General features: G+C 39.6%; 1 protein-coding gene across 3 annotated transcripts in view; it reads left to right on the top strand.

The window, feature by feature from the left end:
- Positions 1-16375, top strand: part of FGD4 (FYVE, RhoGEF and PH domain containing 4) — a 205445-nt gene extending 189070 nt beyond the window's left edge. For all 3 annotated transcript variants that reach the window (XM_044990282.1, XM_044990291.1, XM_044990301.1), the window contains 7 exons: positions 2239-2411; positions 5076-5106; positions 5326-5421; positions 5811-5936; positions 7936-8076; positions 9818-9958; positions 10300-16375. In XM_044990282.1, the coding sequence (XP_044846217.1) occupies positions 2239-2411; positions 5076-5106; positions 5326-5421; positions 5811-5936; positions 7936-8076; positions 9818-9958; positions 10300-10557 (966 nt within the window). In that variant the 3' untranslated portion in view covers positions 10558-16375. The remainder of the gene's footprint in view (positions 1-2238; positions 2412-5075; positions 5107-5325; positions 5422-5810; positions 5937-7935; positions 8077-9817; positions 9959-10299) is intronic.
- Positions 16376-25020: the final 8645 nt, after the last annotated feature.

The raw sequence follows: 25020 nt of genomic DNA, 5'->3' as shown, positions 1-25020 counted from the left end.
GTTGAGCTCCCGCAGGCATGCCTGCGGGAGCTCAGCCGGAGCCGCGCGAAGAGGGGACCGGCCGCGGGACCGGGGAAGGGGCGGCGCTGCGCACGGCTGCTTGGGGCAGCCTATTTTCTAGAGCCGCCCCTGCTTTTCTTGCCCTGTTCTTTTTTAACCTCTCTTTTTTTCTTAACCTACCCTGATACTGAATGCTTTTCTATTCATTTTTTACCAGGTGCTTACTAAACACTCTGCCTGCGTGTCTCTCTCTCTCTCTCTCATATTCTGATTCCACCATGAGCGCTCTATCTTTGCTCTTTGCAAAGAGGGCTCTTTTCTTTTTTCTTGTCCTGTTCTTTCTTTTAACCTCTCTCTTTTTCTTAACCTACACTGGTATTGAATAGTTTAAATTCTTTTTTATTCACTTTTTTACCCTGTGCTTACCAAACAGGCTCTTCCTTAGTAAATTCCCTTTTTAAACCTAGTTTTAAATACCGGTATTATTTAACTCTTTTCTTAAACTAACCCTTTAAAAACAAATATTTCCTTTTTTCTTTAACTTCTATCTTTCTATTCTTGAATAACCTGCCTTTACCAGCCTCTCTCCTTACTCAATCACATCCAATAACCTCTTTCCTTTTTCTCTAAACCTTACTCAAAATTTCTTTTTTCATCTTTACACTCACTCTCTTCTTTCAACCTTTTTCTCTCCATGTAACCAAGCACAAGCACACACAACACATCTCCTATTCAAACACACACACACACACACACATGTTTTCAAAATGGCCAGATTTGACGCCAACGTTGTTTTCTCTTTTTGATTCCACCATGTGCTCTCTTTCTTTGCTCTTTGCAAAGAGGGCTCTCTATTCTTTTTTTCTTGTCCTGTTCTTTCTTTTAACCTCTTTTTTTAACCTACCCTGATACTGAATAGTTTAAATGCTTTTTTATTCACTTTTTTACCATGTGCTTATGAAACAGGCTCTGCCTTAGTAAATTCCCTTTATAAACCTAGCTTTTAATGTTTTTAAAAGCTTTTTTCTTAACCCACCCTGATATTTAATACACCTTTTACATTATCTCAAACATTTCTATTCTTTAATAGCCTACCAAACTCAGCCTTTACCATCATCTCTCCTTACTCAAACTCACTAAAAATCTCTTCTTTCAAACTAACGCTTTAAAAACAAAAATCTTTCTTTCTATTCTTTCATAACCTGCCTTTACCAGCCTCTCTCCTTACTCAATCACATCCAAATAACCTTTCTTTCCTTTTTTCTCTAAACCTTACTCAAACTTTCTTTTTTCATCTTTACACTCTCACACTTCTTTCAACCTTTTTCTCTCCATGTACCCAAGCACAAACATACACAACACTTCCCCTAGTCAAACACATACACACACATTTTTTCAAAATTGCTGATGGCACCACACTTCGGCGCCAACAGAAATGTGAGAAGGCGGGACATAAGCCCTAAAAGGGGCGTGGAAAGCTGTCAAAAATGCATGGTGATGAATACTATCAAGCAGTATACTACTGAACTGATTTAAATCTTCAAAAATACAAATGCATAGCAGTGGATGCCTCCCTGGGCTGAAATTCTAGGCTGTTAAAAATTATTATTTAAAAGCTACAAATAATAAATGATACTAATAATACCTAGCTCTTGTATAGTGCTTTTCTTCCAGAGAAATCAAAGCATTTTACAAAAAAGATCAGTGTCATCAGTATGTCCACCTTGGCCTCATAATTTTTCCGTTCGTTTTGTGGGTTTACGTAGTCTCACCATAACTTTGATTTTTTTTTAAAAATGGGTACTGTGAAGAAAAGACAGAAATCTACCATTTGATATAATAGATGGGAAATTCCTTCAATTTGCTGCTCTTCTAGTATAAAGATTTTAAGAAAAATCTATTTACCCAGATGTTCAGCGTATTGAAATCAGCATGGAAAATTCTCAACAAAAGGCTTAGTGTTTCTAAACATCACATGATTATAAACATTATGAAAATTACTGCACATATGCAGTAGCTGGTTTTTAAATGCATCAATAGTTGACTTTTTAATTTTATTTCTAAATCCTATCCATATTATCAGTTCTTTCCATTTTGATTTTGTCTGACATTAACAAGCCTAGCCACGCTGTCCTTCAAGTTGTTTTTGAAAAGTGATAGTGCGAGTCATCTCTTAATATATTGTACTTGACTTTCTTTGTTATTGATGTGTCCTTTTTCTTTGCTTTTTTTTAATAGTTCAACAACATGTTGTTGTATTGTGTACCCAAATTCAGTTTGGTGGGATCAAAGTACTCAGTGCGAACAAGAGTTGGTATTGATGGCATGAAGATTATAGAAACACACAATGAAGAATATCCATGCACCTTTCAGGTGTCTGGAAAAGAGCGAACATTGGAGTTGCAGGCCAGGTAAGAGACGTGTGATTTTACTTTTGAAGCATTAAAAATATATCAAAATAGAGGAGAATTGTTGGACTGGTTGATTTGGAGAACTGATAAGGTGATATGGAGCCTTTTGTTTGTAAATCATTAGTTTAAAAATGGGCCCAGCTTGGTGGACTTCGAAATTGTCCTCACTGCTGTTTGGCCTTTTTAAATGAATTGGTGCCCTAGTTCTGTTTTAGTGGATAAGTTTCCTCTTTTCAGAAATCACTGCCACATTTAGCCCTTATTGACAGCCTCTGCAGAAAGACCAAGGATTAAACAGGCATGCAGAAGTGACCTTTCATCCTGAACAGCTATGTTTGCAGTTCGTGATAGAAGCTTACTGTCAAGCACTGTAGAAAAGTTATTGTGGTCTTTTTTGTGCACGTTGTATATGTTCTGTGAATAAACAAAGACTTCATTGTAATCTGCCTACTTAGCTTTATGGAAAAATCCTCTATAATTGAATAGGAATTATAATAATGCTTTCTCTAAAAATGTAACAGATCTATATAAATTACTTTTAAAAGCTTTAAAATATAATTGAAAATTATAATCTTGATACAGATTTTTAACTATTCAATATAATTTGATGGCAGGGATACAATTGTCAATTATATAGGATGATTCAAAACCCATAGAAAAGTTACTTGTATTAAATTGTATTAGGACTCTTCCATAAAGGTAAATTTGTCTTTAATGTTTTGATTCAATAATAGATTATTTTTATTACATATCATACTGGTCAGAAATTGTGTGGTGGCAGAAGTAACACCATACAACATGTCCACTGTATTCCACCTGGAGACAGATGCATTTCACATGTGAAAAGCATTTTGTGACTGTGAACAAAATGCAGTTATCAACTATTTTTATTTTGTTCAACTTCCAGGCTTATTAGTACTTCCATTAGCACTAAAGTTATTTAGTTTAGGGGGAAAGCTTGTCTAGTTTTTTAGAACATTTTAGGATGTATTTCATAAAGATCATTCAAAATTGTGAAGTAATATGTACAAAAATGCCATCCTAAAAGTAGATCAGTGAGACTAAAATAATCTTAGTAGCTGCATACTTTATTCTTAATGTATCCTATGCATAAATCTCATCCTATAAATTTGTCGAAGCTCTGATTAAATATTTAGTTTGCCCCAGGAATTCCCTTTTCCAGATAATTTTATATATTTATTTTCAGATTACTGCTTGAGTGCATTTTAGTGTTTCAGTCACTTTTTTAAACAGATAGATAGTAGATCACTTCCTACATGGAGTGATTGCTCGTCTGGTATGGGGATTACATACTACTTTTAAAAGTTAATTGAGTTGTTGGATTAGGGAGAATTATTTTGTCTAGTTAGGTTCATTTTTCCAATATACAGGTGGTAAAGAATGAGGAACAGGACTCTGTCCTTCTATTTTAGGATTCTAGTTTTATTGCTAGTTGCAGTAATATTACAAAATATAAAAGTCTCACTGGAGGCATTCCCACCATAGATGGGTATGTGATCTCACCTGCACATCCCATCTAGCAGTAGGAAAAATCAAAATGGAGGTAGGGGTGTGTATGTGTGGGAGAGTGGGGGGCGGGGGGAGAGAGAGAGAATTCTTTGTATGCACCTTACTTCACCAAAGTGAGTGGAGGAAGTATTAAATGAGTAGCAGAACAAAAAATACTGTGGTGCTATTGTAACATCGACCGACCCCAGTGGTCGGCAAGCAGGATTGAACTTGGGACCTCTGGAATTTAGGACATGAGCCTCTACCACATAAGTTAAAATCCAACTGGCTGTTAGCCAACATTGTAGAGCAGACTCATTTTATCTCTCTCTTTAAGTGGTCTCGGTGCCACTGGATGGGACAGAACACCACACCCGGAAGGTGTGTGGGTTACATTATTTCAAGTCTTTTTTTCCTGGTTCAAAATTCATGGGAAATTGGGTTTGTATTTGCTCCATCACTAGATTACAGTAGTGCGTTTCCTTGGGGTACAAGGCATATTTTCATAGGATTTGAATTTAGAAGCCTTTCTGAGATGCTTTGAAAACAATTAATGTACAAGACACTGGGTGGAAAATGCTTAGCCTGTCATCCTCTATAGATCTTCTACCCCAATGAATAAAAGGAAACATATGTATGCTTGGTTTATAGTGTTAAAACAAAACTTTTCTTTGTTTCTGTTAGATAGTATCACCCTATTATGTCAACCCTTTTTATTTCTGCTCTCATTTACTTTAACTTTAATTTGAGGAAGAGTGCTGCAGGGAAAAGTTGGTAGACTGATGCAGTTTCTCCCATTTTGTTTCATTTACAGCTATCTTAAATTCACACTGAAGTTTGTGTGCTGTTTCTTTTATACATTGTGCTTTAAGAAAGCTTAATGCTGGAAATGCCATTGTTATATATGTTTAAAGAGTGCATTTAAGATGATCTTTCAAGTAGAACTTAATTCTAGGCTATTAAATTTACCAAGCTTCAAACCATGATTCTGATTCATTTTTAACTAGACAGTTTCAGGAGCTCTACTGTTTTTATAAATGTTGGAATCATTTCAAAGTCTCTGCTTCTTTTGTAAGTTACAGCTTCATTCACCAACTACCATGAGCTAATGTTTCCTAAGCTAGTTTTATACTAATATGTCAATGTTTGTTTTAGTTCTGAACAAGATAAGGAAGAATGGATAAAGGTAAACACATCTATATTTTGACTTACTTAAAAAAAACCTTTATTTTTGGGCTGTGCCTGTGATATTTAAGTTGAAATATTAACTTCTGATGTAATCAAATGCTGATCATAATTAATTCACATTTCTGGTAGTTTTGTTGTTGGTCATTAAATAGTTTAAATTCAAAGACTCTATTAAATATTGTATGTTTGCGACCTTTATCCATTGTATTTATAATAGGCTCTTCAGAATACCATAGAAGCTTTTCAGCAGAGGAATGAAACCTTCAGAAATGCCATTGCAAAAGAATATGAGGACATGCCCATTGAAGTTTCTGTAAGTCGGGTTACTGTAGCTTTGTACAACTGGTGCCCTTTTTGTCCTTTTCCAGTTACAAATGCCATATTGCTGGAGGGTGTCAGAAGCTGCATATTCAGGCTTAAGATTCTTATAGAAATGGAATTACAAAGTAATCATTTTGCTGGTCAACCATTTCCCTTTATGAGCCAGAGCATGCCTTATAAACAATCCTGTTCTTTCTAAAATGAAAGAGTGTCCTTTCAGCAATGTGTTACAATCTTTGACCGGATTCTTTGTTAGCTATCTCTCGCATAGATTTCAAAACATAGCTTGAGCTGTGCTTTGCCATTTCCTTTCCAGAGGAAGAGAATAATTATTTTCTCTACTAAAAATACTGCACAATTGTCCTTCTTTTCCCACTTCAGAAGGCTGAGCTTGGGAAGAGAGCACCGAGATGGATCCGAGACAATGAAGTAACAATGTGCATGAAATGCAAGGAGCCCTTCAATGCACTGACAAGGAGAAGGCATCATTGTCGAGCATGTGGACATGTAAGTGGAAAGCCACATCTGCTAACTGGGTGACCCAGACGCTAGAACAGATCTAAACAGTTGTTTAGAGTCCCCATCTGGTGGCTGGTTGTTCATGTTACTGCAGCAGAGACTTCAGCTGTGACCTTTATGGTTTGTAAGAAGCAGCTCTATTAGGTGAACCCAGAAAAGGAGCAAAAGCTGGGCAAAATATATTTTCAATTGTTCTCAGCAGAGCTAGGTATCTAAATGTGTAAGATATGCAAAATGCTAGAAATATCAGTCCAGACCATATCAACTATGATCTATTCACTCACCTTTGGATGCACTATAAATAGAGCAAAACTACCGTGCTTCTTCCCTTATCCCCCAGTAAGTTATTTCTTTCTTCACTAAGTGATGGTGCAACCTCTGATTTTAATCTTAGTCTCAGAGGTCATCCTGGGTGATTTTGCTTGATGTACATTTTCATGCCTTTATTGCATTCATAGCTTTCCTTTTGTGCTTTGCACTATGCTTCAGGCATTGTCATTTAGCTCTTTCTGGTTAGCACTAACTCTTTTTTAGTAGTTTTTGGATTGCTTCCTCCAGCTTAGAGGTGCCCAGTTAAATTTATGATAATTCCTTTTCCTTCTGCATAGTTGGTGATTCAGGAAATTCTTAACTGACTTCGTTTTGTATAATCTCTAATGCATTTCCTTCCATTTCATTTTAAAATGTTGTTTCATGGGGATATAAATATATTTTTAAAGGCTAATTTGGGTTAATGCCAGAAGTCTTTTCTAGAAATGATAATTAATGTTGCTCACTTAATTTTCATTAGGGGTTTTGGTTGAAGACCTTGTGATCTAGATTGGGTTGGGCTCAACGAAAAACATTTGTCTTGGTGGTGTATCAGAGTGCAGAGTACATAGTACCGCTTATGTACTATTCCAGTTAGCTACTACAACAACCATTTTTAAAAGTTATTTTGATTCTCTTCCTTTTCACTCTTTCATTTTTCACGCTGGGCTTCTTTTTCTCCTCAGGAGTATTTTCTGCTGAAAAATATTTACAATAAAAGACCTTCCTCCAACACCTTTTAGGAGTCTAGCTTTCTTGTTTTAGTCTATTTTAAAAGAAAAAAGTTCACTGTCAGGATACAACATGGAACTGTTTCAGTTGTTCCTCCCTTGGTGGGTGTGGGGGGGGGTGTGTGTGTGTGGTTGTTTTGTAACAAACTATGAAGCTGTACGCTTAGATTTCATAACAAAGTTAAAAGATGTTTGTTTCTGATAAAAGCAACAATTTATTTTACAAAAAAAACACAGTATCATTTTATATGTATTGGAGTGTATAGAGCAGTGGTTCTCAATCCACGGTCAAATCAGCACACATCTGCAGCCCATGCATGTGACATCCTCAGGGCAATACAGGTAGTGTATATATTGTGTGGATGTGGCCCACACAACAGAGAGAGAGCTGCATATGCAGCCCACAATGGTAAATAGGTTGAGAACCATTGGTATAGAGAATGAAATAGTAAAAGTACCTCTTGCGTGTTTCTCGCAGACAAAGGACCACGAGGCTAAACTGAGTGGGGGAGGTTTCTGCAGGAGAATTTATCTTACACTGAAGTGGTCCTTAATATTGACGTGAAGATATAAATTTGAAAGCTCTATTTGACTTTAGTGAGATTTGAACATGTGCTTAAGGTTAAGCTTATTGTGTAAGCACCTATCCTGAATGTGGGTGATTTCCTGAATCAGGACCTAAATTGTAGAACATTTAAAAGAATCCTAGTACTCATTTTATTCAGTCCAGCAATTTGAAAGATAAAAAGCACTCACTTATTCAAGAAATAGTGAAATATAGTTAAAAATTAAGTTTTTCTTTTAAATTACAATTGGAATGATAACACTGCCAGTGTCAGAAAACAGCACTTACACCTCACTTGATCTGAATTTTAGTAGTTTTTAAATTGATCATTTGATTTTTCTGGGAATTTTGCTTGCTTAATCTTTTATTTCTTTTTCCTAAGGTGGTTTGCTGGAAATGTTCTGATTATAAAGCTCAACTTGAATATGATGGCAATAAATTGAACAAAGTTTGTAAGGACTGCTATCAGATTATAAGGGGTTGTACAGATAGTGAAGAAAAGAAAAAGAAAGGCATCTTGGAGGTATGATGTTTAAAAAATGAAATACTTGAATCTGTAAAATTCCTGCATGGGCCTGTATTGCTACATACAATAAGAATCTCTTGGCTCATCACTGGCTGAAAAGTCCTGTGAGCCAGTAAAATTCTGTTGTTTTTTTTACCACTTTAGAAATAAACAATATTGAAGTTTGGAGCAAGGCCACCCAACCAGATTGCATATGCCAATTAGGTAAATCATTGTAGCTGGCTGCAATGGAACTCTGTGAAAGTTACTCTTTATCTCTGAGCCAAACAGACTGAATATGCATCCTCAAAGTTGAATTTTTTTTTTTACTGGACTTCACCATATATCTCTTCAGTATGCTAGTTCAGAAAAACCCCAAAATATGCTACATCTTTGAAATTTGTGGCCAGAATGGAGAGAATTTCAGATATTTCTGATGACATTCCAAATGCCCAAAACAAGATTTTGTTTTGATCAATATATGTAGCAGCATTCTGATGTACTCAGTAAACCTCCCAATATTAGCAAAAACATATCACGTTGAGAGAGATTTCTATTGGGGTGAACATCAAGAGAAATTGAACTAAGATTGATTGACTGAAAAATTGGTTGGGGGGGAAAAAGTATATAACACATGCACTGTAACATACAAGTAGAGGTGGTCACTGTGAGAAGTTGCCCAGCATAACTGTAGTCTGTTCACTAATCCAATATTAAAACACTGCAAATCAAGTAGCTTCAAAATGTTTCCTTCCTTCCTCTTCCTAAAATGTGAACATTTTGTGAAATTCTGTGTGTGAGGTGCAGGGTAAGGTCAATATCTCATCAACGATCAGGTCTAGAAATGTGTGTTTGTTGAAGGCAGGGAATAAAGAGGATAGGCACCAATTTATATACATTATTGTCCAAGTCAGTTTTTATTAAATTCTTGCCATTTCTGAGAAATGCATTTATCCCAAATTCATGCCAATAAAATCTTAACACTACACAATCATAGAATATCAGGGTTGGAAGGGACCTCAGGAGGTCATCTAGTCCAACCCCCTGCTCAAAGCAGGACCAATTCCCAACTAAATCATCATGCATGTTCTCTCTACAGGTTCCCAAGATGGCTGAGTCCAAGTAATAGATCACTCTATCAATATTCTTCCATTAATGTATTTAGTTATTTCTCTTGGGTTTACCCAGGGTTAATGGTTGAATTCCAGTATGATCCTTGAAAATACATTTCTGTTGGATGCCTTCATAAAATTTTGAATGCCAAAAGAGGAGTGTAATTGTGATGGGTTGCTGGTAACATTTGGGCGCCTTCATGGTGGACATGCTAGAAATCGGAGAGATTGTTTCAGATATTAAAGTATCTGGCAACTATCCATTGGTGGAGGTAGATGAAAAGTTAAGGGTGATTCTGCCACCTGCACTTTAAAAAAAATTCTGGAGGGAGCAAGGCAGATTGGGCATATTTAAGGCAGTGGAGGTTGAATATATATCTAGATACATTTTTATTTTTCATACATTCAATCCTGAGGCCCTTATTCAGTTTTTAATCAAGCAAACTCCCATGATCTTCAGCAGAAGTTTGCCAAGATTTGGCTCTTCATTAGCACCTTAGAACATCTCTGAGAAACTTCTACAAATTGTTATAAATGGTGTCGTATTTAATTGTCCTGTTTTATGCATTCTTGTCAGCATCATGAAAACTTGAATTTTTCTCAAGGAAAATATTTTCCTTCTGACACTTTGTACTGTCTCCCCACAGATTGAATCAGCTGAAGTCTCTGGAAACAGTGTCATATGTAGCTTTCTTCAATATATGGAAAAATCAAAGCCTTGGCAGAAAGCTTGGTGTGTTATTCCTAAACATGAAGCTCTCGTGCTGTACATGTATGGTGCTCCACAGGTATGTAGCGAGGAAATAGCGTGAAAACAAATAGGAAATCCCTCCTGCCCCCCTCACTCCTTTGCCCCATTGGGGCATCTGGGGGGAAAGACATGTAATGTGAGAATAAGGGGAAATCTGTGTAGGCCGTGGTGTTGTAACAGTGTCAGTCCCAGGATATATGGGAAGAGAGAGAAGGTGGGTGAGGTATCTTTTATTGGACCAGGTTCTGTCGGTGAGAGAGACAAACTGTTGAGTTTACACAGAGCTTTTCTTCATGTCTGGGAATAGTCAAGGAGTTGTTTTCAGCCTGTATTGTGAACCAAAGCAGGTTTTTATCAGGATTTATTTCTTTTTCCTAGGATGTTAAAGCTTTGGCTACAATTCCACTACTGGGCTATGCAGTAGATGACACTCCAAGAAGTGCTGACCTCCCACATAGCTTTAAACTGACCCAGTCCAAATCTGTACACAGCTTTGCAGCAGACAGTGAGGAACTGAAAGAGAAATGGTTGAAAGTCATCCATTTAGCTGTCAAAGGTGAGACACCGGAATGTCAAAATGAATTGCAGATGAGTTTAGAGGAACAGCCTGAATCTTCTAAAAAATCCGAATGCTGAAGCTCAAGACCATGTTGTGTTTTAAAATAATCCAGTCAGATTCTTGGTTGATTTTTCTTTGTTCAAGCAAAAGAAGCAAATTCTCCTAACTACTACATGCATCTCTTAGCACTTTATGTTGAAAAGATACTGATCTATTTAGAGATCATTTTCTTATATTTATGTTCTGTCAATAAAGTTAATGTACAGATCCATTCCACAGAATTTTTTTTTAAAACATAAATGCCATTAAAAGAACAAAACCTATTAACTTTAGTGTACTTCTTGTTTGTCTCAAAGTAAATTGCATTGTATGATTCGCTTGCTGTTGGGTTAAAGTTTGCTACTTTATTAAAGAATGTGGATATTTGATGCATCCTTTACATGTTAGGACTTTATCAGTAAAAAGATATACCTCCACGTTGCCAAAATAGATCTGTAGTGAAATATACAGGGACAGTTGGGTTTATTGTATCTAGTTTATAGAACTACTTACACAATGCTGTACATATGTTATATTCACTTTTTTAATGCAAATTGCTTTTATAATAATATTGGCTTTTGTCAGTTTATCAGGAAAAGAATCTAATTGTTTCAGTTTAGAAATTCATTGCTAAAATACAAATAAAGTACAATATATGTACAGTGTTAGAAAAAATTGTACTTGATTTTGCTTCATGACAATACATAGGTTATTAGTCTGTAATTTATTTAAAATAAAGCATGTTTTCTCTTGTAAATTAAGAAGAGGGTTCTAAATTGAAAAAAATCACTCTTTAGTGATTTGTTTAACTAGCTTACACCTACTGATCTTGATATTTTTATACATTAAGAATATTTTTTAAATAGCAGTAATTTAAGTGGCATGTAATGGATTTGTGAGTTCCAGCTGTGTTTTTAAAAAAGAGTAGTCTGTTTTTTGGTTTGGTTTGGTTCTGTGCCTGTTATCTTTTCAAGGTGCCGGTGCTACCTTCTAAAATACAGTATGTGCTTTAGCAATTAACATCCTGATCTTAAATGATCTTCTGGGATCATATATTTTTTGCCTTTATGGTCATTGGAACACTTGGAACGTGTTTAAAGTGTTTTAACTTTCACCAATACACATATTGCATCAGCTAGTGATCACTAAAAACTATCTGCAAGGATTATACATCATGTTAGAGCCTTCTTGTATGAACTCAGATATAAAGTCTGATCCTGCAATTCTTGACTTGCATGAGTAGTCCTTACTCTTATTGAGTTCAGTAGGACTGCTCTTGGGAGTAAAGACTTGTCTGTGAGAGTCAGGCTTTGAGTATTGGGCCCGTGATGAATCTTCATTTCTAGTAGTCTTTTATGTAGAGGCAAATAGACTCTGCTATAAGAGGATTCCACTGTAACATTTTAGATGAACTATAGGTCTTTATGGTGCATATGCAATGACTGTCTCTCTAATAGAGCAAGTTAATCAATTTCTGACTTTAAAAACCTAAATGAAGTCTTTTATTTTCTAAAATACAGCAATTAGTTAAGATGGTCCCAAGTCACAAAGTTCAGATTTAGATACAGTCTTCTCAAAAACTCTGGGGGATGGATCCAGAGCTTTGATTGGGCCTATCTTTACAATTAAATAAAAATTAGTAACTTGAGTCAAGATTTATTTTAACCCAAAATTTATTTTTGTCACTCTGACAGACCTTACCCTTTTTTTTAAAATCGTCATTGAGGGTGAAAGATTACCCTTCAGTCAACTGTTGTACTTAGGTATAGTCATTCACCTAATGTCATTTACTTCTGAGCATCCCAAATCTTTGTGTTGCCCAATACTTAGGGAGACCAGGGTGAGTAAAAGGCAGTCACAGCAGATTCTGTGCTAACTCTTCCGCCACCTCACTGAAGTCAGTGGGCCAGATTCTCATCTCGGTTGTACTAGTGTAAACCTGGTGTAACCCTCTGACTTCAGCAGAGTTAGTCCAGATTTTTACCCATGCGAGATCAGAATCTGGCCTCATAAGGTTGCCCAGGATGTATGTCATTGCACAGTTTGTCCCTTAGTCTTCACTAGGTTTAGGCTGCTCTGCATGTAATCCTGTTCACTACTTTATTTTAATACAGTATATAATGTACAACTTATTTTTTTAAAAATCCTTTTGAAGTTTAAAGAAATTCAAGCCACTTCATACTATTTCCCTTAAAGTTGGGCCCACTCATACCCTTAGATTCTTGCCGGTGCACAGGGGCAGACTAAAGCATGGGTCTGCTCATCTCACACAGAAAGTGCAGGGTGACTTTGCCTTCTTTCCCCAAATGGGTACCGTCTCCTGGGAACATCCAGGCTTAGGGCATGGAAACGCATAGGCTGAGCTCTGGCCAGAAAGAACTACCTGAGGGTCAGTATTGTATCTTTCCATGGCCATTCTCCTCAGTGGATATCTGCCTTCAAAAGGAGTTCCCAAGGCGACTGCTGGTTCTGGGAGCCTTGAGTGCCAATACCCTGGAAATCATGTAGTCCTGGTCTACGCTGGAGGGGTGTCGATCTAATTTACGCAACTTCAGCTACGTGAATAACGTTCACATTTACATTCATGTAAATCTGTAATTAGGTTTTTGACCCAATAATTTATTTCACTTTATTATACAGTAATAAAACAGTCTGCTCAAAACCTATTCTCTTCTCAGTCAGCACGTAATGGGAGACTTTGAAAAGCAAGAATTATTTGATTGTTATGTGTACATTCTACAAGTATAGACACGTGCCAACCATTCTGGAAAAAAAAGGTACAGACAGTGAAGGAGAGAGGTTGCTTTTCTGGACCCAGTGACAACTCCTCCAAATATTTTACCCAGTACCTCACAGGCTAATCCACATAACCGCATGTAAAAGCTTCTGTTTAATTTTAAGGTTTATGTTCTGACTGTAAAGACACAAACTGAAAGTGGTAACTGCTATGCTTTAATTTCCATGACATTAGAACATCTGAATTATGGAGAAAAAAATGTTCCAACCCGAATGTTTAGATTGTGTCCAAATTTCAGCCCTGAGTGATTTTTTTTAAACAAAGTTCCTGAAAGAAAACATTGACAAATGATAATTTTAGTAGCATGAAGAAATGCTACATATGTGTAAGTGACAAATGGGCATTCATTTATAATGTATGTGAATGCCTTAGCTACAGTATTTAAGCTCTGTGACCCCTATATTCAAGAAGTGCTCATTTTAAAATGTTTTATGTGATGGAGGATATTTTTGTGCAATTTAGAGCTTATCAAATATTTGACTACTTAATGTTTTTGTTAGATTTAATTTTTTTCTGTATTCTACCAGAACTATGGCTAATCAAAAAGCATTAGTTGCATTTATTTGACAAATAATGGTAAGATTTACAACATTATTTTTTCAACATATTTTTCCTGATGTCTACAAGAACAGAATCTTGATTGGAAACTCTTTGCATTATTTTTAATATGTCTTAAACATTTCTGCACTACTGTTCCTATCTATTTTATTATGGCTTCATGTAATTACACTTGAATGATTAAAAGCTGTTAATGCCTGGAGCATCTTGCAGCTTCAACTCTATTGACTTTGACAGGAGTATTTTTTGTATTTAAGTACTCCAGTTCAACAGGAAAATGTTTTTTTTTTAAAAAGCAAGCACTGAAAAAGAAAAACATTCTCTTCTCATTGGAGTGGAATGTGGAAAATATTTAAAGTACGTGTGTGCATCATATAATTGCAGCTTTTTACAAAGAGGATCTCAAAGCTCTTTACTAACCTTTAATAAGCCTCATAATACCCTTGTGTGATTAGAGGTGTATTATTCCTTCCATTTTAATATATGGGATAAATTGAGGCAGGGAGACTAAATACAAAACACATACCCCAAGCCTGTATAGGTTTTAGAAGAGGTTACAGACAAGAATTCAAATAGGTTCTAAGTAGAGTGGTCAAAACTTTGAAACTTGAAAAGATGGGGAAAACTTCAAATACTTTTAATAAATCTTTTCCCATTTTTACAACGTCTGTAGTTGGTCAAACTTTTAATTTCAAAACATGGAATTTCAAAAAAAGAAGTTGCCATTTTTCCCATTTTTTTAACAAGTTCTTGTTCTAAGAACCTGCTTTTCTTGCAGGAAGTTTTAAACAAAAATAATATGGAAATAATTCTAAATAATAAATTGAGACCCATCCATGAAAGTATATAGGGACGGATCCTGAGCTGGTGTAAATTGGCATAGCTCCAATGGAGCCTAAACAGCTATGATGTTTTACACTAGCGCTACATCTGGCCTATATTCTCTGAAGGCATGCTCATGAAAACCAGGATCACTCCATCTTTAGGCGTGCTGCTGCTACTGCCATTCACCTGCACTCGTAGGACCAGATCCAACTCAAAATTGAGCTGGATCAAGTTCATAATCCTCTATCACACTGTTGCAATCTCCAAAACAACTTAACAATGGCAGAGGTGAGAATAAGCAGGTGGAAATCCTTGAGAACAAATAATTTGCTTTCAGGCAGATAATTCAAATAATAAGGAATGGGGGTGGGCAATACCAACAACTGTATGAGCAGAATCTTCTAATGCTTAAAAAAAAATTGTCAAGGTCGGTATGGGTTTAACTCTGTAGTGTACTGTTTGTGATGAGCTTCAAATGAACTATAAAAAGGAGAACTTGTTTTAACCCAGCTGTTATCTTCTTCATGGCCATATTGGTAAGAGGTTGTTAACTTACCAATATGGTTCTGACCCATTGGACTGTAGTGAAATATATTCTTTGGATGGAAATTTACATATGCCAATCAGATTGCTTCTTTAGTCCTCTCTCCTTTTAATAAAACAATAGGGAGATTTATTTAACATATATTTTTACGACAATTATAATCTGATTCAGACAGCATTTTACAATCAAAAGTACACTGTGGATTAAAAATATAAGTAGTCTTTTGACAAAATTGTATATACCTTAAGGGGATAAAAATCAATACATAAGGAGATCTACTTTACTTGCCTGTTTACTGGTTCCAACTGATTTATAAGCTGAAATTCAGTCTAAATATTCAATGTGCTTTTTGTACTGCCTTTTCATTAAATTATTCTCACATTTATTCATGGCATTGTCATCCCCATCCCTCCAAATAAATGTAGATTTTATTTCTCGACTAAATGGTAAAGCAGATGGTTTCCATGAATAAAACATATTGTTTCTGTCAATGTGCGATACTAACCTACTTCAATTTATAGTTTATCCTTGTGGATTCATAAACTATTTATGGTGGCAATGTTCAAGAAAGGGAAGGGAACTGTGTCAAAGCCTCTTTTACACAGAGGTGCCATAATGTTTAGAGGAAGGAGGGCAAGTTTGTTATATATGGGGAACCATTTGCAATAGAAGAAGATTATTTTACATACAGTAAGATATCTCCTGCTACCACTTAAGCTAATGGGAGTTAGACTGTTTACTTCAGTGGGAGTTGGATCAGCCCTTCTGTGTAATATCAGATATACATGCAGTGCATTAGAATCTCTCAATTATAAAAACACTGTTTGCAGTTTAATTTGGAAGAAACTGACTTTTTTGTTTAAAAAAAAAAAACCTAAAGTTTCGAAGAGGTAAATTTTGCTCTGATTTTACACTGAATTGCAAAATTTCAAAAAAGAGGCAAAATTTAAGTTGTGCAAATATAAGTGGTAATTTTCCTGGTCAAGAAATATGAATGTAAAATATTTGCAGATTTTGTGTAACATATGTATATTTGGTCATAAAGATGGGAGCTGGCATATTGTAAAATTAAGCACTTTAATTCCTGTTGAATACTTAGTTTGTATGCCGTAAAATAAAACATCATTAAGTATTGTTGACTATCTGTCCATGATTTATTGCTGTCCTAATAAATGATTTAAAATACAGTGCCGAGCATATAGATGACTGTGGAGACTAAGGGTTTGTCTATATAAGATTGTAATGACTTAACTTAATGTGTGATCTTAAACCAATGCAAAACGTCATGTGGATGCTTATTTTACTTCAAACTAGGCTTATTTCAATTTGGGAAGCTGTCTGTACAAACATAAATTTTGGTTGATGATATGAAGCTATTTTGAATATTACTTCAATAGGGGTAAAGAGTGAGGTGGCAGAATTTGCAGATGATACCTATCTTGAGCTATTTTGTAAGTCTCAAGCAGACTGCAAAGAGCTACAAAAGGACCCCTCAAAATTGGGTGACTGGGCAACAAAAGGGCAGATGAAATTCAATGTTGAGAAAGTGCAAAGTAATGCATATTGGAAAACATAATCCCAACTATACATATTCAATGATGGGGTCTAAATTGGCTGTTACTACTCAAGAAAGATCTTGGAGTCATTGTGGCTAGGTCTCTGAAAACACCCACTCAATGTGCAGCGGCAGTCAAAAAAGCCCACATCTTGAATACTGAGTATAGATGCGGTTGCCCCATCTCAAAAAAAATATATTGGAATTGGAAAAGGTTCAGAAAATGACAACAAAAATTATTAGGGGTATGCAACTGCTGCCATATGAGGAGAGATTAATAAGAGTGGGACTTTTCAGCTTGGAAAAGAGACAACTAAGGGGGGATATATAGAGGTCTATAAAATCATGACACGTGTGGAGAAAGTAAACAAGGAAGTGTTATTTACTCTTTCTCAAAACACAAGAATTAGGGGATCACCAAATGAAATTAATAGGCAACAGATTTAAAATAAACAAAAGGAAGTGTTTTTTTTTCACACAATGCACAGTCAACCTGTGGAACTCCTTGCCATACAATGTTGTGAAGACCAAGACTATAACAGGGTTCAAAAAAGAACTAGATAAATTCATGGAGGATAGGTCCATCAATGGCTATTAGCCAGAATGGGCAGGGATGGTATCCCTAGCCTTTGTTTGACAAAAGCTAGGAATGGGTGACAGGGGATGGACCACTCAATGATTACCTTTTCTGTTCATTCCTTCTGGGGCACCTGGTATTGGCCACTGTTGGAAGACAGGATACTGGGCTAGAAGGACCTTTGGTCTGACTCAGTATGGCCGTTCTTATGTCATTACTATAAAAACTGTTATCATGAATGCCATTCCAAAGCATGGTGGCAAAAGAATAAAAGCAGGTCATTGACTTAATATGTTCAAGCATTGAAATGTAATTTCTCTAGACAATATCATGTACCTAAGCATGGGTTTGTCAGGTCAAAGGTCGCCTTGGCAATGAAGTCACCTAGTAGAAAGGTTCAGGTTCTTTAATGGAATTGGAATATTTGGGGTATTTTTACTGGGAAAAAAAATAGAATTCTGCAGACAAACAAATTTGTGATGAAAGGTTACTAAAACAAAAAATCACCTCACATTAGATTTCTCCCAACCCTAAAGGGTTGGTCACTTACTGCAGGTAAATGGATTCTCTGGATCTCACGCCAAAGACAAAGCTGACAGCCAGTTTCTCTAGTAAACTAATTAAAGGTTTATCGGGTAAGAAAAAGAAATGAATTATTGAGAGATGAAAGCAGGTAAAATACATTAACCCGTGAGTCAAAGTTTGTAAGTCCAGCAGAGATGTAGGTTTGCCAACTTTCTAATTGCACAAAACTGAACATCCTTGCTCCAACCCCTGCCCCGCCCCTTCCCTGAGGCCCTGCCCTACCCTTTCTCTGAGCCTCTACCCCCTGGTTCACTCCATTTCCCCCCCCCCCTTCCATCGCTTGTTCTCCACCCTCACTTTCATCAGGCTGGGACAGCGGAATGTGGTACGGGAGGGGATGAGGGCTCTGGCTTGGAGTGTGGGCTCGGGGGAGGGTGGGGGGGCTTGGGCTGTGGAGTGCAGGAGAGGGCTCTCAGCTGGGGCTGAGGGGTTTGTAGTGTGGGAGGGGGCTCAGGGCTGGGCAGTGGGTTGGGATGTGGGAGGGCTGAGGAGTGCGGGCTTTGGAAGGGAGTTTGGGTGTGGGAGGGGGCTCAGCACTGGGGTAGGGGATTAGGAGAGGAGAGGGGTGTGGGCTTTGGGAGGGAGTCAGGGTGTGGGAGGGGGCTCAGGTCTCAGGCAGGGGGTTGGAGTGTGGGAAGGGGTGTGGGCTGTGGCTGGTCAGTGCTTACCTCAAGTGGTTCCCGGAAGCAGCTGGCATATCCAGCTCCTAGGCACATTGGCCAGGGGGCTCTGCACGTTGCCCATACCCACAGGCGAGGCCAATGGGAGCTGCGCCTAAGAGCCAGGCATATCGACTACTTCTGGGAGCCATGTGGAGCCAGCCTTAGCCCCACTGTGCCACCTACTGGACTTTTAGAGACAAGCCACCAGAGTTCCTTTTCGACTGGGCGTTCCGGTCGAAAACTGGATGCCTGGCAACCTTACAAAAATGTTGTAATCTGCTAGTGTTCCATAAATCTCTCAGGATTACCTAGAATCGCTCTAGGTATCTGTTCAATCACTCAGTATTCCACCTAGTCGACATCCAGAGATACGGATTGCTCCCTAGATCCATTCTTATAGGTGTCTTCCCTGGGAGGCAATCTGGCAAGTGGCTCCAGCATGGGCTTTTCCTCGGACTAAACACAAACTGGGTCTGTGGATTTCCCATTGTCGAACACAATGACCCATGCTTTGAAGTTAGCATGCTTCTTCATTTACAGTTCTAAGGCTCGGATCCCGATTGGACAATCCAATTACAGATACATACACAATACATTTAGTTACAACAATCCAAACAATCTTTCCTCAGTTTTCATGAAGTTTAAACATCAAGTAAATATACCTTTGATTTAGGATTAGCTAATTACAGGGTATACATAATGGAACTACATGTAATGAGATAGCAGACAACAGAATGCAGATAGGTGAAAACAATACATCTCCTTTTGATCTGTTCTAACAAGTGGATAGGCTTGAATACACTGTGACTTTTTAGCATTTCTTTGATTGTCGCATGCAAGTGACTTGCCCTATTGCTCTAGCCTGAGCTGGCAATCGGGAGTTTATATATTTATTAAAGATCTGCAAAAAGGGCATGAGGGTGAGTAGAGAAGGTAGCAAAATTTGCAGCTGACCCAAAGTTATTAGATTAATCAAAACTAGAGGACTAAGGTATTTCAGAGACCTAAACAAGCCAACTAAATGAGCAGCATGATGGCGAGTTAAGTTCAGTGTTGACAAAGGCAAAGTAATGCATGCTGGAGGGGAAAATGTAAAGTACCCCTACACCTTGCAAGATTCTGAGGAAGGGAATTGAATGGCTGTAGATAGGTCAATTCAGACTTCTGCTCAATGTACAGCTGCAGTCAAAAACGAATAAGATGTTAGGATGCATAAGGAATGGGATGGAGAATAATAATATGGAAAATATCTTACCATTATATGACTTTTAGTGCTGCAGCCTCCAGAATGCTGTGTGTAGGACAGGTCACTCTGTCTCAGAAAGGGGATTGCATAATTAAAGGAGTTCAGAAAAGGGTGACAAGAATGCTTAAGGTCATGGAAAAATCCATATGGAAGAGAGATTGAAAAGACTGTTTTCTTTAGAAAGGAAATGAATCAGAGGAGACGTGATAAAAGTATATAAAATAATGAATGGTCCCAGAGAAGATAAATTGGGAACTTATATTCTCTCTGACTCCTAACATGAGAACAAAGGAACATTTAATGAAATTAAAAGGTAGCAAATTCAAAACGGATGAAAGGAAATACTTTTTCACATGACGCGCAATTAGACACTGGAACACATTGTTACAGGAAGTTATTAAGGACCAGAACTTGGCAACATTAAAACAAAGATTGGACATCTATATGGAAAACAAGAATATCCAGTTATAATTAATTATGATAAAATGTTGGAAGGGATGTTAAACCTCGGACTCCTGGGAGCAGCAGGGAGTCCCAGTCCCTCATAGGGCCATCTGTGCCCAGCAACCAAAGATCAAGTAGGCCAGCCAGCACCGCCGATGTATAGCCAGGCAATGGACCCGGCTAAGGCCCCGGCATCTAGGGGCAAGCAAGTTATGGGGTCATCCTCTAAAGCAGCGGCCATTTCCGAACCCTGGACCACAGACATCAATCCCCATCACTATGGTCTAGGACCTCAGCACGGCAGCCTCGGTTAGAAGACTCCACCAAGGTCCCCACCTACAAGGCACGGGACACCTGAGTCACGATGCCGATCCCTGTACCCACTGCACTGTTGGATCTCCCACCAGCGATCACCACAGTGCAGATTACTATCACTAAGCGGTCTCCCAGGCATGGATCCCTCCCAGTGCGGGATTATTCCCAATCATAGCACCGGTTTCTGGTTCCCCAGTCCCGCTCTTTGGGCAGGCACTGATCCTCGCCCTCTCCTTACTTGTTGCTGACGAGGGTCAGTTGGCGGTCTCAGGCACCTACAGCCCTGCCCTACTCACTGGAAGGGCAATGGTCTGAGTCAGAAAGAGTTCAGCCCCTCGCCTGTAAAAAAAAAAAAAAAAAACAAAAAACTAATTGCCATTGGCATGGCTCCTGCAGTGGCGGTATGGAGGCAGGGACAGTGGCCTGCTCAGTAGCAGTATTGGAACCTGTAGGGTGTACGTGTTATGCCTGTCCCATACTTCCACCGTTCCTCCCAGGCCACATCAGACAAACTGCCCCCGACACAGCTGGCACCAGAGTTGGAGCACGGTGCTGAATCTGACATAGTGGTGACACCAATGCCCAATCAGGTGACCAGATGTCCCAATTTTTGGGTCTTTTTCTTATATAGGCTCCTATTACCCCCATACACACATACTCCCCTCTCCCGATTTTTCACATTTGCTATCTGGTCACCCTAATGCTCAAGGAGCCATCCCCAGACAAGCAAGGGGAAGCCGCCCCTCCCCCTGCAGTGCAGTCATCTTCGTCGTCTCCTGACGAAGCAGTGGCAGGCCCCTGGCAAATGAACATCCCTCCCGAAGAACTTCTAGGAGCACCAGGCCCTGCTCACAAGGGGGGCTGCCAAGCTGAACTTCGAGGTCGAGGAGCTAGCAGAGGAGTCCGACGACCTCTTTAATATCATATCCTCCTCTACCGTGGCCCAGGTCATGTTGCCCGTCCACCCAGGGGACCTAAAAATTGCTAAGTCTGTGTGGCAGACCGCCTCATCTATTCTGCCTACCTGCAAGAAGGTGGAAAAGAAGTACTAAGTCCATGTGAAGTGATTTGACTGTATACCCATCCTCCAGCGGGGTCCTTGGTCATGTCCATCATCAACGAAAGGGACAGGCCAGTAGTACACCGAAAAATAAAGACACCAAGAGGCTGGACTTGTTTGACAGGAAAATTTGGTCAACAGCCAGCCTGCAATTTCAGGTGTCTAACCATCAGCTCCCCCGTCAATTCCCAGGATCCAGAATTCAGGTTCTGTACCTCAGTCCTGGGTGGCACGTGAACCACCGGCTGGGAGAGGCTAACCCCAGCCCCACCTCTTCTGCCTTAGCCTCTCCCCCACCGCAGCCACTTGCCCAGTCCCGCCCCAGGCTAGTCCCCCAGCCCTGGAGTGCTGGGAGTGTGGGCGGCGTGCAGCCGCAGTCCCCTGAGCACCGGGAAGGTGGGCAGCACGCAGCCCCAGTCCTCCCAGCTCCGGAGCACGGGAGGGCGTACTGCAGTTCCCCCGGCCCCGGATGTCTGGGAAGGCAGGTGTCATGTGGCCGCAGGCTCCCCAGCTCTGCAGCGTGGGAGGGCCTGTGGCATGTGGCCGCAGTCCCCTCAGCCCTGGAGCACAGGGGAGGGTGGGCGACCACAGTCTCCCAGCTCGGTGGGGCGGGCGGAGCATGGCCCCAGTCCCCCAGCCCTGGAGCGCCGGGAAGGTGGGCAGCATGCACAGCTCCAGCCTCCACAGCTCCAGAGCACCAGGAAGGTGGGCAGCGCGCAGCCTCCCCAGCCCTAGCCCCAACTGGAGCACTCAGGGGCTGGAGTAGGAGCAGGACTGGAGCTGCCGCACGCAGGGAGCCAGGGCCATGCCTGGTTGTTCGGGGAGGTACAGCCTTCCCCAGCCTATGCGACCTGCTACCCATGACATCAGTGTTCCTGCCTGACAGGAATACTTGAGCGTTAGCATTCCAAAGGTTAATGGATACCACTGTAGGATAATCACAATGGCTTACTGTATCATTATTGGGAATAATACATTCCACTGGGACTTTTCCCCATCAGGTACAATCAGGGCCGGCTCTAGGCACCAGCGTTCCAAGCATGTGCTTGGGGCGGCCCTTTTCAAGGGTCCACATTCCAGCCCTTTGGGGGTGGCACTTTTCAAGGGGCAGCACTCTGGCTTTTTTTTTTTTGGCTTCTGCAGCGGCACTCCATAGCCCCCTCCCCCCCCCGTTTTTTTTTTTTTTTTTTTTGCTTGGGATGGCAAAAAACCTGGAGCCGGCCCTGGTAGTACAGTCATTCAAGCACAATTTTCTGCACTTTACCTTGCATGAGCTTTAACTGCTTTTCTCTTTCATGAATATATTAATTTATGACTAATTAATTTTTGCTTTAAACTTTTGTCATGAAATATTAGTCATTCCAGTAGCACTGAGATTCCATTTGCTATGGATGTCTCACTTATGAAAACATAAATGAATAATAAATCCAAATATGGCTGGAAAATACATCTTACTGACTGGGAATAAGAATTGTGCAGAGAAGATCCCATGCTGATTGAGGAGACAAGACTTACTCTGCTCTCTTTCCCCTTTTCTGTCTTTACCTTCCTGTCACCCCTCGATGGTTGGCGGAAATGGGAAAGGACTGACCAATTTATCCATAGAATGAATACAAAGCATGATGTCATCCAGCACTTAATTGTCACAGAGACTCAAACAAGTGCTGGGGTGTCAGTACTACAGCTGGCTGAATAGTGGGGTAAAAGTTAACAAAATTCAATTCCATTATATCCATAACTCTTTCATTTGGTAGTTCTTGAGTGAACACTTGTATTCATGCTATAAAGGCTCAACAAGCTACCTTATATACCTTCTTTAAAACTCATTTTATGTGCTTTGGAGTGAGGCTGTTACAGATAGGAAGAGAACAGGTGAAAAAGCCAATGATTTTAAAATAAGCAACCAAGCTGAATAAATATAATGGAGTGATCACTTAGCATGAACATCAGTGAGCATAGGGCATAGGAGTGGGGATGCTCAAGCAACAGAAAGGTCCCTTGCCTAGAGACACTTTGAACACGGTCCAGTGCCAGAACATAAAGGAAGTTGGTTTCAGTGTACTGTAGATATTTAGGGAGCGGTGCTCAGGACTTGGGGATAGTTTCCCAATGTTATCATTTCTGTGTATAATAGGTCATATGAGCTCCTGCTGGCAGGGATAAAGCCCATCAGATGTGATTTGATCAGCAAGGTGAAATGCAAAAATTGGTTAGCAGAAGCCAGTTTGGGATGTGATTTGCCAGTAATTAGATGCTATGGACATAACAAAAACACATTTAATGCAAAGTCTGTTAGCTAATAAATCTGGCTGATAGCTTTCTTCTACCCTCATCCATCTGATTTTAAATCTGGGATCCATCTCATTGCCAAATATTGCTGATGCCTTACATATTATAGAGTCTGCTTATCACTTGTAGTCTTTCTCTCCCCCCTATAAATTACCCCAGTCCTTTCCTTCATGGTTTCCAGCAGTTTCCATTTAGCCAGCCCAATTCTAAGTTTCTACAAATGTTCCAAACCAAGGTGCCATGTGTTAGGACAGCAAGGTAGAGAGATTCCCTTCCTTTTATGGGGTTATTGTGCGGGCAGACAAAAGGCAGCTATGATGTGGTGTTGAGGGGGGCATCAGGAAATTTGGTTGCAGAGCAAGGTTTATTTTTGGAAGTGGGGTGGAGGGAGACTTTTTTTTTTAGGGGGATTAGAGAGGCATTTTGACTTCCGGACACTGGGGATAAACAGAGGACATACAGGATTGCGTGGGGGGTTGGGGGTGGGGGTGGAGGAGGGAGACTAAGGGACGGAGGAAACCATAAAACTCCCTAACTCCCAGGAGAGAGACAAAAAGGGGAAAAGCGAGGAGTCCCCAGTTCCCAACAAAAAGCATACAGGAGATGCTCCCAGCAGATGCTGGAGAGTGGGGGAATGACCTGCTGCTCTTCCCTGAAGCCAAGAATATAACTGCAAGTAAAGGGAGATATCTCTTAGGGGAGAATAGGTTATGTAACTGACTCAATTGCAGGGTGTCGCTGTGAGTGCTGATGGTACACCAGTCCTCTAGATGTGTGGTAGTGTTCACTGTGTGCCATAAGTGTGGCGACAAGGGATTATATGTTCCTGGCATCAGCCTCCACAGTCTTGGTGGGTTCCCATAAACACTCACGTTTTGAGGAATATAGGACTCCTCTGTTAGTGCTGCCAGAAGCTAAACTCTGCAAACACCCCATTCTCAATTACTGTAAATTACAATAGAAGATCAACACCTCATTTCTAATCCAGCCCCCAATGAAAGCCCAGTACCAGGGCCGCCCAGAGGGGGGGGCAAGAGGGGCAAT

This window comes from Mauremys mutica, chromosome 1 (genome assembly GCF_020497125.1).
Source record: "Mauremys mutica isolate MM-2020 ecotype Southern chromosome 1, ASM2049712v1, whole genome shotgun sequence".
Classification (NCBI taxonomy): Eukaryota; Metazoa; Chordata; order Testudines; family Geoemydidae; genus Mauremys; species Mauremys mutica.
The sequence above is the reverse complement of the archived record's forward strand: the minus strand, read 5'-3'. Positions and strand labels throughout refer to the sequence as shown.